At 43.7% G+C, this 17,885-nt stretch overlaps 1 protein-coding gene across 4 annotated transcripts in view; it reads right to left on the reverse strand.

Moving 5' to 3' along the window:
• The window catches only part of ADAMTS17 (ADAM metallopeptidase with thrombospondin type 1 motif 17), a 327,264-nt gene that overhangs the window by 58,355 nt on the left and 251,024 nt on the right, over positions 1-17,885 (reverse strand). For all 4 annotated transcript variants that reach the window (XM_013060100.2, XM_045070851.1, XM_045070852.1 and 1 more), the window contains 3 exons: positions 16,009-16,166; positions 13,049-13,208; positions 10,335-10,470 (listed from right to left, as the gene is read on the reverse strand). In XM_013060100.2, coding sequence (XP_012915554.2) covers positions 10,335-10,470; positions 13,049-13,208; positions 16,009-16,166 — 454 coding nt within the window. The remainder of the gene's footprint in view (positions 1-10,334; positions 10,471-13,048; positions 13,209-16,008; positions 16,167-17,885) is intronic.

Consider the following 17,885-nt stretch of genomic DNA (forward strand, 5'->3'; position numbering starts at 1 on the left):
AACAATCAACTGACAACAAATGTGAGGGTCTATTTCTGGACTTTCAATTATATCCTACTGTTCTATATGTCTGTCCTTATTGCAATACTTCACTATCTTGATTACTGTAGTTTTGTAGTACATTTTGAAGTTGAGAAGTATGAGTCTTCCAACTTTGTTCCTCTTTTAGAAGATTGTCTTAACTATGCAGGGCCCTTTGCAATTCTATTTGAATTTTAGGATCAACTTATCCATTTGTGCAATAAAGAGAGATGGGATTTTTATAGAAACTGCATTGAACCTGTAGATCAATCTGTGCAATATTTCCACCTTTACATTAAGTCTTCCAAACCATGAGCATGGTACATCTTTCCATTGATTGAAATATTCTTTAATTTCTTTAAACATAGTTTTGTAGTTTCAGAGTATGAGTTTTGTACTTCTTTTGTTAAATTTATTCCTAAATATTTTATTTTTTTGACGCTATTGTAAACAGCATTTTTTTTTTTTTTTAAAACTTCATTTCTTGGGGCACCTGGGTAGCTTGGAGGGTTAAAGCCTCTGCCTTCTGCTCAGGTCATGGTCCCAGGGTCCTGTGATCGAGCCCCGCATTGGGCTCTCTCCTTGGTGGGGAGCCTGCTTCCTCCTCTCTCTCTCTCTGCCTGCCTCTCTGCCTACTTGTGATCTCTCTCTGTCGAATGAATAAATAGATAAAATCTTTAAAACAAAACTTCATTTCTGGTTTGTTCCTCACCGCTGAATAGAAATACATTTGATTTTAGTTTATTGGTCTTATATCTTGTAACCTTACTGAATTTATTAGTTCTAATATTTTTCTAGTGGATTCCTTAGAATTTTCTATGTTCAAGATCATGCCAGCTGTAAATAGAGATAGTTTTACTTCCTCACTTCCAGCCTGGGTGTCTTTTATTTCATTTTCTTGCCTAAATGTCCTGGTTAGAACCTGTAGCACAATTTCGAATAGAAGGGGCAAGAACAGATACCATGTCTTATTTTTGTTCTTAGGAGAAAAGCATCTAGTCTTTCACCATTAAGTATGATATTAGTTGTCAATTTTTTGTAGATACCCTTTATCAGAGTTTGAGGAAATTCTCTTCCAGTTCTAGTTTGTTGAGTGTTTTTATGAGGAAAGCATCTTGGATTTTGTCAGTCTTTTTCTGCATCTATTGAGATCATCATGTTGTTTTTAAAAAATTATTTCATTGATATAATATATTATATTTATTGATTTTCAAATGATAAACAACTGCATCCCTGGGATAAGTCCCACTTGGTCATGGTATATAATCCTTTTTTTATGTTGCTGGATACAGTTTGCTTGTATGTTGTTGAACAGCACTCCTAAGACGTATTCATTTGTAGTATCCCTTTCTTATGATGTCTTTGGTTTTACTATGTGGATAATACTGACTTCATAGAATGAGTTGGAAAGTGTTCTCTCCTCTTCTATTTTTTGGAGGAGTTTAGGAAGCGTTGGTGTTAATTCTGCTTTAGATATTTGGTAGAATTTGCAAGTGAAGCCTTCTGGTTCTGGGTTTTGCTTTCGGGGAAGCTTTTTGATTAGTAATTTAACCTATTTACTTGTTATAGGTCTACTCAGGTTTTCTATTTCTTCTTTATTCAATTTTGGTAGTTTGCATCTTTCTAGGAGTTTGGCTATTTTATGCTAATTATTGAATTTATTGGTATACAACTGTTTGTAATATTCCTTTACAACCTCTTTCATTTCTAATTTAGGTAATTTAAGTCTTGTCCCATTTTTTCTTGGTCTAGCTAAATGTCATTTTTTGTTGTTGTTGTTGTTCTCTTCATATAATCACTATTTGGTTTCACTGATTTTTCTTCATTGTTTTCCTATTCTCTGTTTTAAATATCCCCCTAAGCTATAAAATTTCCCCTAAGGACTGCTTTGGATGCATGGTCTAACTTTGATATGTTAAGTCCTCATTTCATTCTCTTACAATTTCTTTTGGATCCAATTGTTATTTAGGAAGTTTTGCGGGTTTTTTTTTTTTTTTTGTAAGTTTCATGCATTGTGAGTGTCCAAAATTTATTTGTTGTTGATTTCTAATTTTATATACTTTGCATTATTTCAGTCCTTTTATATTCACTGAGGTACATTTAATGGCTTAGATGATGGTCCATCCTGGGGAATGTTTCACAGGCACATAAGAAGAATGTATATTCTGTTCTCATTGGGTAGAGTGCTCTATAGCTATCTTGTAGGTCCAGTAGATTTATAGTGTTGTTCCAGTCTAACATTTCCTTGTTGATCTTTCTAGTTTTAAAGATCTATTATTAAAGTAGGGCATTAAATTCTCTATTATGGCTGAATTACTTTTCTCTTCATACTGTATATTTTAAGGTTCTTTTATTAGGTACATACATGTTTATAATTGTTATTTCTTTGATGGACTGCCCTATTATCATTATTAAATATTACTTTTTATCTCTAGCAATTTTTTTGTTGTTTTAAAATCATTTTGTCTGGTATTTGTATAGATAACCCTGATTTTTTATGGTTTCTCTTTGCATGAAATATCTTCTTCTATCCTTTTACTTTTAAATGTCTTTTTTTTAAATTTATTTTTTATTTATTTTCAGCATAACAGTATTCATTATTTTTACACCACACCCAGTGCTCCATGCAATCTGTGCCCTCTATAATACCCACCTCCTGGTACTCCAACCTCCCACCCCCCGCCCCTTCAAAACGCTCAGATTGTTTTTCAGAGTCCATAGTCTCTCATGGTTCACCTCCCCTTCCAATTTCCTCAAACTCAACACACACAAAACAGACAATCATATCAAAAAATGGGCAGAAGACATGGACAGACACCCCCCCCAATGAAGACATACAAATGGCCATCAGACACACGAAAAAACGCTCATCATCACTAGCCCTCAGGGAGATTCAAATCAAAGCCACACTGAGATACCACCCCACACCAGCCAGAACGGCCAAAATCAGCAAGACAGGAAACAACGTGTGCAGGAGGGGATGTGGCGAAAGGGGAACCCTCCTATATTGCTATTTTTTTTTCCAATTTAGAGTTGGTTTATTTCCATACTAATTTTTTTTAATTAATTTTTTTATTTTTTATAAACATATATTTTTATCCCCAGGGGTACAGGTCTGTGAATCACCAGGTTTACACACTTCACAGCACTCACCAAAGCACATACCCTCCCCAATGTCCATAATCCCACCCCCTTCTCCCAAACCCCCTCCCCCCAGCAACCCTCAGTTTGTTTTGTGAGATTAAGAGTCACTTATGGTTTGTCTCCCTCCAATCCAACATGGGGGCTTAAGTGGGTAGGAGAAGAATAAATGTCTTTTTTTTTTTTTAATAGAGTGAGAGAGGACACATGCACACATATACATGTGCGCAGCGGTGGGGAGGGGCAGAGGGTGAGGGAGAGAGTATCTTAAGAAAGCCCAATGTAGGGCTTGATCTCAAGACAATATCAAGAGTCAGATGCTTAACCAACTGAGTCACCTAGGCACCCCAGGAATTTGAGTGTTTTGTATATAAATGTATATAAATGTGCACCTGTAGGGAGAAAAGAATAATACTTTCCTAGGCAAAATCACTCCTATCTATTCATACCTGTAAGACAGCCAGCCAGCATAGGACTCTGCCAGCAGTGGCCTTCATTAGCCCCCAGGGTGAATGGGCTAATTTTCTGGAATGCTGCCACACAAAACATACTCCAAGCTCAGTTCTGAAATATCCCCAGAAATTTTACAAGTCAGAAATACTTCATTGTAGACCCCCACTATAGAGCCACTCCTTCTTGGTCTGATTTTTTTTTTTTTTCTGATGGATCATTATGATTTTAGTTGTGTTTACTTTTATTCCTCAGATTGAGTTTCAACTTTTCCATTTACCTTTCATTTTTTGTAATTGTGACACAAAAATCAAATGTGAACACTGAGTGCTCAATGTTTTTTACATTTTATGACTCAGAAAAGTGAGCAAGAGGGAAGGCCTTTTTTTTTTTTTTTTTTTTTTTTAAAGATTTTATCTATTTGACAGTGAGAGACACAGTGAGAGAGGGAACACAAGCAGTCAGGGTGGCAGAGGGAGAAGCAGGCTTCCCTTTGAGCAGGGAGCCCAATGTAGGGCTCAATCCCAGGACCCTGGGATCATTACCTAAGCCGAAGGCAGACACTTAATGGCTGAGCCACCCAGACACCCCGAGGTCTATATGCAAAGTCTTGTTGAGTGTTGGGGGTCGGGGGAGATGTTCAAATGACTGAAGGGTTAGTATGGCAGCAAAGGGCAGAAAACAGAATTATCAAATGCAAATCAACACTCTGAAATGCTTTCTCTTTCTCCATCTTCTCTTTCTCTTTCTCCATCTCCATCCAAGTTAGGAATGTTTCCTAACTTAAATAACTAAAACTTTACTATTAAATTTAAATATAAGTGAAGTTCTGGCATTTAAGTAGTATTGGAAGAAAGATTTCGGATCCAACTGAACTTCTCCTCACCATTCCTCTACCATGGATAAGGGATGTAATATACCAATAATGCTATTCATCAGCTTCCCCTTCGTAGGCACTGCTTCTTTACTTCACATGGCTTGTGGGGTGCCCCCATCCCAGACCCATATGCCCAAGTGTCTGAAGAGTGGGCCAAGCCTGAAAGAGTGGTGCCCCACTCTGGAGATCCCCAGTCTATCACTGTTGACCTGTAGGAACATACAACCTCGGACCTCACCCTCCTGTCCATGGGAGCAGTCCTGCTTTGTGGCTCCCGTTTTGCCCCAGGAGGCAGGTGGTGCCAAAGGTGGCTTCCTCCAGCTTCTTCCATCTAGGGCATGGGAGATGGGTATGGCAATCAGATTTACCTATTTTATTTTCAAGGAAAGCAGAAAACTGGAAAGCTTTAGGTTTTTGACTAGCTAGAAATGGATTAAATAATGGTATCTTTTCAGATTTTGGCTCTACCTGAAGATCTACATGTTCTAGGTTTCATTCTTAAGTCATGAACTCACACATATACACACAAATAACATGCTTTTATAAAAACATGAAGGATTCCATTCCATTCTAACTAAAACAAGACACACCTGGTTAAGATAATGAGCAAAGAGGACAGATTTAAAATCAAATACACTTCCCTGCAGATGACTATTCAACTCAATTGGCAGTACAATATTTAATATTCTTTTCTGAATCACTCTAATCCATTGTACAGTACAGTATGTGCTACCTGGGAAGGAGTTCAAATCACAGATCCTATGGGAAACATCTAATAGCTTGGAATGGCCTTTTCAAAGTGGCCAACAAACTCTAAGAGACTGTAAGAATATTAAATCTGGGGTAGCATGAGCTATGTGTTCCAGAATGAGCCCATCTCCCTGTCATACCCCACCCTCGTTGCTCCAGCACTATTGGGGCCTGGGTCTGAAGGACCTGGAACGCAGCGTTACTCTTTGGAATCCGAATGATGGTGGGGCCTCTTCCCTGCAGACTGTGGTCAGCAAGGTGAAGACTGCCGGCCACAGTCATAACAGCTGAGCGGATCTGTGATTTCTGCCTTTCCTGCCAATGTCGGGGGCCAGGTTTGCCGATGTGTTTGTATTGGTGTGCAAGATGCTGGAGAGAGGCCATCTGCCTTGTGTGTCAGATTCCAGATTCCATATGGTTATGGCAGGGTTTGGGAGAAGTATCCACAGAGCTAGGGGCAGGATTAGAATAAAGAGGTGCTAATGGTGTGCCGTTGGGAAGGTAAGGGAAACTGTCGGGAACTTGATGGAAAAAGAGGGTTGAAGAAAATTAAAAGGAGATCAGGAGAAATAAAGAAAAATATAAGGGAAAAGACAAACATTGCTGTTGTTTTAAAGGTCAAAGAGTAATAATAATATAGAAAGGCTCTTTCGCCTTGCCAGATTCAACAGCAAGTTGCATTTTGGCTTCTTCAATAAAATTTACACCGTTGGGTTCTCGGGCTCTCCTTCCAGCTTCCAGCCTCTGTCTTCCAGGCATGCCCACCCTGAAACAGCCATTTCTCCTCCGGACCCTTCACATCTCCACACCCACCCCTTTTATCAAAGTTCAGCTCTTTACTCATAGAAGAAATCTGATTACTTAGCAGTAATTTTCTAAGCCACTCTCCACTTTTCTTCACCTACCAGCCTAAGTCCATATTACTAGATGTTTTGAAGAAAGACGCAGGTCAACTAGATCACACTCTGTAATAAATCAAGTTTTATTGTCCAAATGTGTGTGTGTGTGTGTGTGTGTGTGTGTGTAAACATGTATGCAAATATGTATCTTCACATAACATATGCATATATATATTGTGTGTATATGTGTATATATATACACGTGTGTGTGCGCTTCTGCATGTTTAAATATAAATAAATACAACTAAGACTAGCAGGAGTTTTAAAATCTCTCAGATCACACATTTCTTTTAGCCGAACAATAAATACTCTTTGATGAGCCATGATACTTCATTCTTATGTGGGGCTCTTTCAAATGGGTTCTTCAAGACAGTATTAAGTCAGATGGTTCAAAATAAACAACTAAATAACCAGCAAATGAAACCAAACCAGAGGAGGCAGTGAAGCATTTCTTGTCTAGGCTCTGAGACAAATTTCAGGTGCCATCTTCTATCAATTTCATTTTGTCTTTCGCCTTGGGAAATTCCACTCATTCTTTAAGTCTGATTTGTGTGATTTTACGGAGTCAGGAAGGGAATGGAAGGAAGTGGGTCAGGAAGGAAAAACAGTTGACCCAGAAAGGTAGGTCGGAAAGGGAGGGAGAGAGAAAGTTAGTATTTATCAAGTTCCATGACAGTGAAGACTTTGTGTGCATATCTCACCTCGAAATACCTTGGTACCTCAAACAGGGCCTGGTGAATGGGAAGGTGCTTGACAGGTGCATGTTGGATGAAGGAAATTCCCAATGTTGTACTGAAGGCTCAGGGTCATGCTGACTGCTTTAGAAAAGGGCACTGAACAACTGGGCACTGCAGAGTAACCCAGTATAATGACATGTCCTTCTTTGTATAACAAGAAAATGTATTTCCCGAGGTTGTACCTTCAGAGCTTGGGCTTATATTGAGGTTGTGATTCCAACATGTCAGAGGGCAAGGCAGGGCTGGCAAAGTCTGGGCCAAGTCTGGCCTGCAGACTGTTTTTGCACAAACCAGGAGTTAAAAATGGTTTTTACATTTTTAAAAGGGTTATAAACAAAACAAAGAAAAGCAGACATCAGAAACCATATGTGGCCTATAAAACCACAAAAATACTTATTATCTAGGCCTTTACAGAAAAAGTTTGCTGACCCTTATTCTAAGGAGATACTAAGCATGTGCTTTTGAACTTACTTTTAGTCCAAAGTGGGTGTGTTCAACCTGTGTTCAACCAGGGCAAGACTGCAGGCCTGTGGTCTCTCAGAATGTTCTGTGAGTGATCTGGAGCCACACCTACCCCTTCTCCCTCTACATACACACTCCATTATGCTTCATCCAAGCTTACAGCAGCTCTGTAGCACTGTTTTAAAGGGTGCATACCTTTGTTCATGCATGCTGCGTGATGTGACTTCTTTGTATGTGTTTTCCTACAAGGTTTTCTGTGTAGTTTTACAGTACAGTGAAGTCCCCTCCTGGAGTATCTGTGTGTGGCAAAAATCATAAAGGTGGCCTATTGGTGTGATGATGAGAGACTCTGTCATGGAGTTTTGAATTCCCCTGGAATCTAGTGGAAATACTCAAGAAGTGACATAATTACCTATCTTCTGTCTTTCACTAAACCTGGTTTGGTCATTGTCTCTTGATTATTTTCTGCTTTATTTTTCTCCTCTTCCTCTAATTACACTTAAATCAGTATGCCTGATGTTATCCCACAGATCACTGAGTCTTGGTCATTGTCAACAATCTTTTCTTCCTGTTTTTCCAGACTGGAGAATTTCTATTCTTCCACCTCCAAGTTTGTTCTTTTTTTCATCATCTGCTGTTAGGCCCATCAAAGAGATTTTTTTTTTAAGTTTCAGATACTGTGTTTCTTGGTCCTAAAGTTTGGTTCATTTTTAGAGTGTCTCTTTTTGTGCTTAGATTTCCTAGGCGTTCATTGATTGTGACTATATTTTTTCTTATGTCTTTGAGCGTAATAGTTGCTTCAAAATTCTTGTTTGCTAATCTCAACATATGTGTCATCTTGGAGTCCATTTCCATTAATGTATGGACAACATTTTTCTGGTTCTTTTTTTTCTATGTCTGGTAATTTTGGAGTATATTCTGAACATTGTGAATGCTTTGTTAATCTACAGCACTGCCATTCAACAGAATTAAGACATAGCTATATATGTAATTTAAATTTTCTACTACCATATTAAAATGTAAAAAGAAACCAGTGAATTTAATTGTAATAATGTGTTACATTTGACCCAATGTGTCTAAGGCATAATTATTTCAACATGTACTAAAAATTACTAAGATATTTTATAATCTCTTTCTATACTAAATCTTTAAAATCAGGTGTATACTTTTACTTTTATAGCACATCTCAATTTGGACTAGCTGGTGGCTACCAGATACAGTATGTGATCAGCACAGTTAAGAGTATCCTTGTGAAGAATATTGAAGGTTGGTCCAATAAAAGCATCCCTATCATTATGGAAAGCAGACAGTCCCTGATAATTTGTAAGCTTTATTCCTTGGTCCATTTCTTGGGCCTACTATGATACGAGGGAGGGCAGAATGCACTAGGCTACTCTTCCTCATCACATATGTGTCTCAATTCAGTCAGAGCAACTCTGATTTCATGTTTTATGTTACTTGGCTTATATGCATAATTTAAGAAATCTCTGGGCACTAAAGTAGTTTGAAATCATAAATGATCTTAAAATGTGATTACTGACTGGTTCCCTAAGATTTTTCTTGCTCAGTAATGCCCTTGAGCCCGTGCTGACCCCACCCCCTCTAGGTTCACATATCCTACTTTCTAGTATGTCACAGAGCTGAGCTGTCTCTGTGGCCTGTCTGATCTTTGGGTTGTCATAGTGGCAAGGTCTTCCTTCTTTGCCCCTGGGTGTGTGTGCAGTTGATTCATTCATCAACTGAGGAGTCTGTGGGGTGGTTGCTCATAGCTAGATGCTTGAGAAGACTTCCCAAAGTGAGTTGTTCCTCATGACCTTCAGGGTTAGTTAGGGTAGGATGTCTTTCTTTGTTTAAAGTGAAGTATAATTAATATACAGCATTATATTACTTTTACATGTACAACATAATGATTCAATAATTTAATACATTACTCAGTGCTCCCCATAAGTATACTCATCATCTGTCAGCAGACAACACTGCCACCATCTTACTATATTCCCTATGCTGTCTCTTCCATTTCCATTCATTACTTATTTTGTAACTGGAAGTTCATACCTCTTAATCCCCTTCACCCACCCTCCCATCTTCCTTCATTCTTGATTTGCTAAGGACCACACACCACCAATGAAATAAGTCTCACCTCTTGCTTTCCCACCTATCTTCCCTCTCCCACTTGCACTCTTGACCAGTTTGACAAGGCAAAAGGGGATGGCATTAAAACCCCATGCTTTGTGAAACTTCTGCATCAGGCAAGAAGTCCAAGTTGAGTTTACAAAACTGCCATGTCAAAAGTCCAGATTCTTTACAGAAAAAAAACATGCACAGAACCACCAAGCAAAAGTCATACACCTCAACCCAGAGCAGAATGGGAGGCCAGGGGTGCTATTACACACTCTACTAATTACAGTACAATGCAATGTCTCACTGAAATGACCAGAAATAAAAGCTTAACTGACAAGCACATTTCACACAATTCATCTCAGTTGACAGCCTCAGAAAATTCACTTCAGAGCACATGAAGTATCATGGCCATGGAATCCATAAGAACTTCGGACAGATTCCAAACAACGAACACCAAGATCCACACTCACTGGTGTTAGTTTCAGCTGCCGAAACAGACCCATCACAAACACTAACCTGTGTGACTCACTCATGGGCACTTAGACTCTGCGATTTCCTTTTCTCCTTAGACAAAATAACTTGGGGCAGCCGACATATATCAGCTGAGAGTATGTGATGATTTTTTTCTCCATGAGATGTTCTTAGGGTCATGCTAAAAAATGCCTTCTAGCTAGGATTATACATTTTTTTCAGAGTCCTGGCTTCATAGCCAGCTAATCAGTATTTCAAGCAAGCAAAAATCACTGAGCAGCAACAATAGTACATGGTACAGAGAGGTACTGTGGGATCAACTGTTTATCATTGCCCCCCCGCTCCCCCGCTGGGTGTTTTTGCCCTGATCCTGGAGGGTCCAAGCATGAAAACACAGCTCCTTACCGTGACTGACAAGGATGTGAGTTGCACCTTCGGACCTGAGGCTCTGGACGGCTTGCTTGAGGACAGTCACTGTCATTCACCAGAGTTGTGGTCTTATTAATAATCCGTGTGCAGGACACGATGGTTCTGCGTTCCCCTGGAAACCAAACCACAGGGACCTGAGCATCAGTGGCTCTCCCACCTGGAAAGGCCATACATGCATGCAGATAGAGCAGCATTTGGGTGCATCTTTTGATCAGTTTGTCAGTGAAGTGACTGTTATGCTTTTTTGGTTGTCAGAGAAAGAACCCTAATATTAGGGATGAGGGTGTGTATGACATAGCAGGGGCAGTATGGGGCAGAAAGAAGATTCTATAACAGGACTGGAAAAAGGTGACACCGCAGATTAGCTATGTTTTCGGACAGCCTGGGATCCACAGAGGCCAAAGTTCTAATTTGGGACTTTAATTTCCAACAAAGATTGCCAATCTCTTTATCTGTTCTTTTGATATTTAAAGTCTACAGAGATCTGGTCTTGATTACACATTTGTACATTAGTCCTTACCAGAAATCATAGCTACCTATTGGAGAATCCCTCCAGAACTGCTGGACAGCAGTGACAACAGGGAGGTTGGTCTGAAGGGCACACAGACCTGTCTCCTCCACGTGGGCAGTCTAGAGCTAGTCTGAGAATTTGTTTAGCTGGCCAACAGCTATATGTCCTCGGCATCACCTGCATTTGGGGACGTCATTAACTGGTTACCCCAGATGGGGGTAGCCATTCCCTGGGTTTCCCCAAAGCATCCTACACATGGCTTGGCCATGGCTTGGCCAGGGAGAAGGATGAATAGGAGCTAGGAGGGTAGCTTCAAGAGCCAGGTTGTCTGGGCTCAAATTTGGCTCAATCACCGGCATAATGATCACAGGATCGACAGCTAGCTGCCATGATTCTGTGCCTCAGTTTCCTCAACCAGGCTGGTGCACTTAACCTCCCTGTGCCTTAGGGTGATTCAGGGACAGTTAAAACTAACTGATACACAGAGAGTGTTTAGAACAGAGCCCAGTCAGGGTTAGCACTCACGTTAGTTACCTTCTGCTTTTATGATTATTTGCGGGAGTGTAGCAATATAAGAATAAGAGGGTGTCAGGCACAACTCTTTGGACCCCAGATTCCTCACTCAATCTGCCTCCTGCAGAATCCTGAACAATACCATCAGCTCTGACTGCCTGCAGCAGCAGACTTGCATGAGCATAAGCAGCACGGGGCTACCTCAAGCCATGGTTCAACTCTGACTGCAGGTCTGACAATGGTGAGTCATCAGTTGTCACTGGACAATCTGGAAGTCATTGGTGTCCCATAGGAATGCCGCTGGGCTGACAGTGACAGAAGGAGAACAGCACTCCCCGGCCCCCCAGCCAAAGGGAGCCTGCTAACTGCTCTGTCTGGGACATGCTTAGTTTGTAAGTTGTCCAGGAGGAAAAGCCTGGCAGTCGGGGATATGGGAGGTGCTGCCTTTGGAGGCTGGAGGGCCATGGGCACAGGGGGACATCTGAGGGACAGGGACAAGGACAGGGGTGATGGAGGATCTTGGGGCTGGGCTGACTGCCAGGGATGCCTGAGGAACAGGCCAAGAACAAGCAGCAAGGACGGTGAGCCAAGATGTGCAGGAGAGGGAGAGAATTCACAGCTGACTCCAGTAGTGTCTGATAGCCCAATTGCTTTATAGCTGTAATTCTTACCCAAGAAAAATGGGACAAGTCACTTAAATCAAAAACGATCCTCTACATACTCTACATACTGGATATCTGACAAACATCATCTAGGTGGTCAGCGACCATGCAGGAATGGGTATTGATGGGGCCAAGTCACTCTCTGGGTTGGCATTCCAGAGTCCAGGTGAACCTTCCATCCTAACTCTGTGCCCATCAAAACCCATCCACTCTGTGTCTCACCTCCCGAGAACTGGCCATATGTCCTGTCAGGGTGACAAAATACAAAAGGGCTTCTAGCTAATTGTTGTGAATGGCTTCCTCCTGCTTGCTCCCTAAACCTCCCAGTAAATGAATACAGTGCCTTTGCTGATACTGATTTTTAGCATGGCGGTCTCATCCCTGCAGTGGGCATAGGGGTGGATCCCTCTGTTTTAGAGATGAGAAAATTTTAGCATAGAGGGGGTAAGTCATTGGCTAAAACATGGCGGCATGCTTGGAATGTCTCCCTGGACTCGTGGGGCCCTTTCTTTCTTTCTATAGTGGGGTACCTATGGCAAAGAGGAAAGAGTATTTGGGGCATGCTTGGAATGTCTCCCTGGACTCGTGGAGCCCTTTCTTTCTTTCTATAGTGGGGTACCTGTGGCAAAGAGGAAAGAGTATTTGGGGGCAAAACATCTGGGGGGCCCTCCACCAAACAGTAACAGGTAAGGTCTATTCTGTTCATCCCCAGGGTCACTCACCTGTCATACCTGCAATGGACCTGTACAGGGGCTAAACCTCCACTCAGGGCAGAGGTCGAGGGCCCTGTACCACAGGCAGAGCAGCTGTGTGGGCGCAGGAGTGTGGAGGACTGAGTGAGTGTTTTGCAGAGAGAACTGCAGTGGGGCGTGGGTAAGTTCCTGTGGAAACAGGTGACACGGCCAGCCTTTCCCACACCCTGCAGGCCCGCCACAGAGTGCCCTGGGTTCACGCCCTCCTCCAGCAAGACCCCACACCTGACCCAACAGGCCCATGTGGCTCACCTCCTCCGCACTGCACACTGCACCCTTCCCAGCCGCTGTGGGTCCAGAGAAACAAAGAGTCCTGGGGTTTCTCGGGTTCACTCTGATTTTCTGCAGTGTAGTTGACAGGAATGGTGTACTCGTAATGGATTCCATAATTTTGGTCATGAAATAACAGCACCTGGATCAGCAGCAAAGATCAAAGGCCGTTTTGAAATGGAGCAGAAGTCTACAAGCTTGCAGAATTGGTGAACGAAGCCACACTGTGGCCGGCTCTCTCTACCAGAGTAAGCAGGTCTTTTCTGGGTTTCAAGACTGGTTTGGTCTAGGGGCGCTCCCTTATTTTGGACTCAGGTTCCTCAGAGACTCAACTGGGGCAGTAGGGTATGTGGACCCTCAGCAGGGAGCCCTGCGCTCTCCTGCTGGGGAGAGAACCCACTTCGACAAGGACTTTGGAGGAGCACATTTGTGGGTTCTCACAGGGAGAGCTGCTCTATGCAGACGAAGAACCTGTTCCCACATACTCAGCCATGAAACTGCCCTTGCAGGCAAGAGAGACACAAATATGTGGCTTTGACCTAAAACAGGCATCTGAACAGGGAGGGTTACTCTCGTCCTTTGAAAATGAACATCAGTTTTCCGTCCCCCAGCATCAGCCATTGCTGCATGTGAGGCAGGCTTAACGGCAAACACAGCCCCACCAGACAGGAACCTTGGGGACTTCTGCGGAGAGTCCAGGGGTGACTGAGCCTTCTTGCCGCCGTGGGAGCTAGGACGGTGATGGCCACAGGGTGGCAAGGGCCTGGCTCAAGGCCTAAAGCTGAGAGTGAAGAGGTGGGGAGCCATCCTGCAGCCTGGGGCGCTTGGGTCTGAAATCCTGGCGAGTGGGCAGATGGATGGCCTGCCCTGTTTGGCCCTCTCAGAGTGTGGCTGGAGGTGATGGGTTGTCAGGCTAGACTTGGAACCAGTGGGCATTCCTGGTCAAGGCAGCTATCAAGTTCACTCTGAGGCCTGGAGGAGTGTGCTCCCCCTGCCTTGACCTGGGGAGGTCCCCCTGCTGCCCCTGAGAATCTCCCAGCCCTCTAAAGGGCTTGAGTTGCAGTGTAGGGGTGAGGTGCTAAGGGCAGCCTGAATCGCATAAACATCCACTTCTCCAAGGAACAGGCTTGCAGTGATACACTTGGAAAAATGCCTCCAGTTTAAAAAAAAAACAAAAACAAAAACCCTCCTTAAAAGATTTTTATTATCTCAGTATGGGAATAAGACTGGTGAATCAAGAATCCATATGAAACCAATTTCATGCAATTTTGCAGCCATGTATAATTTGCGTGTGTGAGTGTGTAATTGGTTTCAAATGCAGGTCCCTGTGACTCTGTGGGGGCTCCTGACCCCGCAAGCCATGTACACACCCCAGTTTGGGGACAACAGATGCCTCTATAGAGGCAGAGGGGCACTCTTATTTCTAGATTTAAGATCCTGAACTAATCATATTTCAAGAGAGAAAAGTGATTAATGTTAAAGAGGGCTGGGACTTGGGCTGAGTTTATTTGGTTTCTGAGGCATGGTCTGAATGAATCTGGGCTGTACGTTTGCTTTCATGGGCAGACAATTCCCTCGTGGTTTGTGAAAGCTTTGGGCAAGAGAGAGAAATACACCCCGATCTTAGGGTTTGTTAGAGAAAAGCAATTCATGAGCCAACAGGGGACATGGCTGCAGGGTCTTATCTTTTTTATCTTACGGTTCCTCTTGAACCCCTTTTAAAATCAGGACAGGAGGATTTGTTCCAATGCTTTAGACTAAGATGGAATCTCATCACGGGGCAATTGCTTGGGCATGGGTCCCGGGGGGCTGGGGACGTGCGGAGCCAACTCTGCAGTGGATTTAGTGGGCTGACTGTGGCAGACACAGGTTTCTGGATAGCTGAAGCCAGGCATGGAGACCAGTTCCCTTTGCTCTCTCATTGTAGGCTGGGGGACAGGGCCAGCATGGGCATGCCTGTCTGGCCGCCGGGTGCTCGTGGGCAGAGCCAGTCTCCTCAGGAGATTGCCTGAGAGGTGGCTGGCGACTTCTCTAGGTGTCGCCTAACCTTGAATGGCTGCAGGTTGCCAGAGACGACAAATTAACAGAGGGGGAAAAACAAAAAGAATTTCCAAGAATCTCCAAGAGGAGACTCCAGAAGCACAGAGGATAAAATGTGCTTTGGTTACAGACACACAAATGGTCATGGAACCCGTGCTTTGGAACGAGACATGGAATCAATAATTATGAGCTATTAGAAGGGAGTCATGGGAACTCCTGGACCGTAAGAAGGAAATGGTGGGGCCCCTTTCTCTGGAGATCTTTAGTACTCTTTAAAAGGACCCATCATTGATATTCAAGTCATTTTCATGGGGTCCCCCTGCCCTGAGACAACAGACAAGACAAGGTGGCCCCAACCTGGCCTGACTGCCAGCTTCCATGACACCACCCCGGGGGCCAATCTTCCTGTGGAACCTGGTTCTCCCTCTCCTGATGCCCAAATGCCTGGGGCAGAGCCGAGTCTGGAAAATCTGAGTGATGCTGGTTTGGAAATGGAGTCAAACAGTTCATTTCCAAAAGGTAGTTTCCAGTGTGGATACACAAACTGTGGGGCGGACCTGTGCCATCTGATATAAAAGCAGAGACTCTGAGTGGGGCCAAGTCTCTCCCTGGCTGTCACACGGCCAAGTATTTCCTTCCTGGAGGCTGTTCCTTTTGAAAAAGATGGCAGCTCTGCCAGTGAAGAGTCAGGGTGGAGTCTGGGCAGGAGAAAATTCTCAGGCATGTGGTGAAAGGGATGAGATAAGAGAAGACCAGGAGAGAGGGAGGCTCGAGCAGCAGGTGTCAGGAAACCCACCAGGAACCAGGCGAGCTTCTCTTCTCGGCACCCCCAGGGAGGAAGGGAACTGGCAGACCCCTTGGAGCCTCGGGCTCGGGGCAAAGGCAAGAGCACAGCAAGTTACCATCAGATGCAGTGGCATCTTGGTTGGTCCCTTGGCTGAAATCTTCTCCCACAGACCCCTTCTAACGTAGCGTACGGTTGTGCCCGCAATCTGGTACTCTCCAGGGAGCTCGATCTTCCAATCGCTGTTGATGGATCTCTTATTGGTATCTTTCAGAGCTAGGAAGAAAAGGGAACATCATGGGATCAGGGGGCGTCAGTTGGCCTTTTCAGGGGAATCTGGGTGTCCTGAGGGGTGGGTTGGATATCTTCCTCTCTGCCTCTACAGGATAAAGGAGGGGGTCTGCAGTGATAGAAGGTGGGCTTTCTGGATGCTGAGAACAGAAGTCTCGCTCACAGAGGGCAAACAGCTCAAGATTTGCAGGACTCTGTGTGACAGAACGCCAGGGGATGGAGACAAGCACAGCCCAACCACATTTTACTAAACTTCAAGGGTAGAGGGTCTTCTGCCTGATGGATGAATTCTATTTTAATGTGTCCAAGGCCACAGAGATGGGTTTGCTGCTTCAGCAAAATTTGTCAATTCATTTAACTGTTACCTACCTGGGGCTTTTGACAGCCTGATCCAGCTTTTCTTAAGGACTTGAGAGCCCGACAGTCATAAAGTGGGGGCTCTTCCAATAAATGGTCTATTAAATGGTAGAGTTAGGGAACCTGAGCTGACCACAGATGGGACAGTAGGGTTTGGATGATGCCACGAGGGTAGGGCTCCATGGTACTTGGGTTCACACTCTACTGGCTCACCCCTCCACTGGGTAGAGAATGTGTTGGAAGAAACAAAATCAACACTTTCCTGGTTGGCCAGAGTAAAAAATCTGGTTTTCCACTTAAGATATATATTTATTATCTGAGTGAAGACAGTGACTTTCTTATATCCCCTTGCCTAGGTTTGGAGTCATGTTGTTCTCACGACTAGAATATTCTGCAGTGAAATTCTGCTTTATTGTTGTTGTTGTTGTTGGTTTTGGTTTCATTTTGTTATTTAAGAATGACAAGAACTAAAATGTACTCTGGCATTTGGGAGAAGGTCACAAACGACAGCAGGTTGAGAACAAGTCTTCCGTCACCCAAGCGATGAAACTCCCAGGACATCCTGGGTGCTCCCCGTCCCTCTCTTCCCAAGTGCAGCTGGACACCCCACCCTACTCCCTGCCCATGCCCCAGATGCTTCCAATTGCTTTGAGATGCTGCTTCGTCCACAATCAGTGAAATCAGTTCCACCCCTTCCCTCTTCTCTGCTTCCCAAGGCAAGAAATAAAACACCCACATTTAATACCGATTTTGGATGATGAGAGCTGAAAACAAAAAGGGGTTTCTGTTAGCCCTTAATTCATGAGCCCCAAGGCTGAGTCAGGACCTTGTTGGACCTGGTCCTGGTCAGGCCACCAACATCTGGGGGATGCTTGGCCTCTCCTTCCCTGTCTCTAGGCACGATGGTCCCCCTGCTTGCTCTCACCCCGCCAGACTGTCCTGGCTTGCATGGAGGAGATGCATGGTCACGACTCCTCGCTTCTAGGAACTGCCAAGAGAAACTAGGAAAGAAGCAGGAAGAGTTGCTTTCCAGTAGAGCGACTTCCAGTCAGGATTTCATATCCAGGGTGGTTCTGTTGAGTGAGCGGTTGAGGGTTACAGGACTCCAGGGAAGGCTTAGAAAAGAGAAGGCTCTACCTCTTGGAATTGATCATTTCCATTCAAGAAATTCTACCTGCTACTGAAATTTCCTGGCTACAAGAGGGAAGGGGAAATGTAAGAGTACACACAATCTCTGCTCCTTTATCCCTTCCTCAGCCAAAACCTACCAGGCACCTTCGAGAGGCACATTCTTAGATTTAGCCCCCCACGCATACTTCTACCCATTTACTCTTCCCAACAACTCTC

This window comes from Mustela putorius, unplaced genomic scaffold (genome assembly GCF_011764305.1).
Source record: "Mustela putorius furo isolate JIRA1106 unplaced genomic scaffold, ASM1176430v1.1 tig00003972_pilon_pilon_pilon, whole genome shotgun sequence".
In the NCBI taxonomy this organism is placed as follows: Eukaryota; Metazoa; Chordata; class Mammalia; order Carnivora; family Mustelidae; genus Mustela; species Mustela putorius.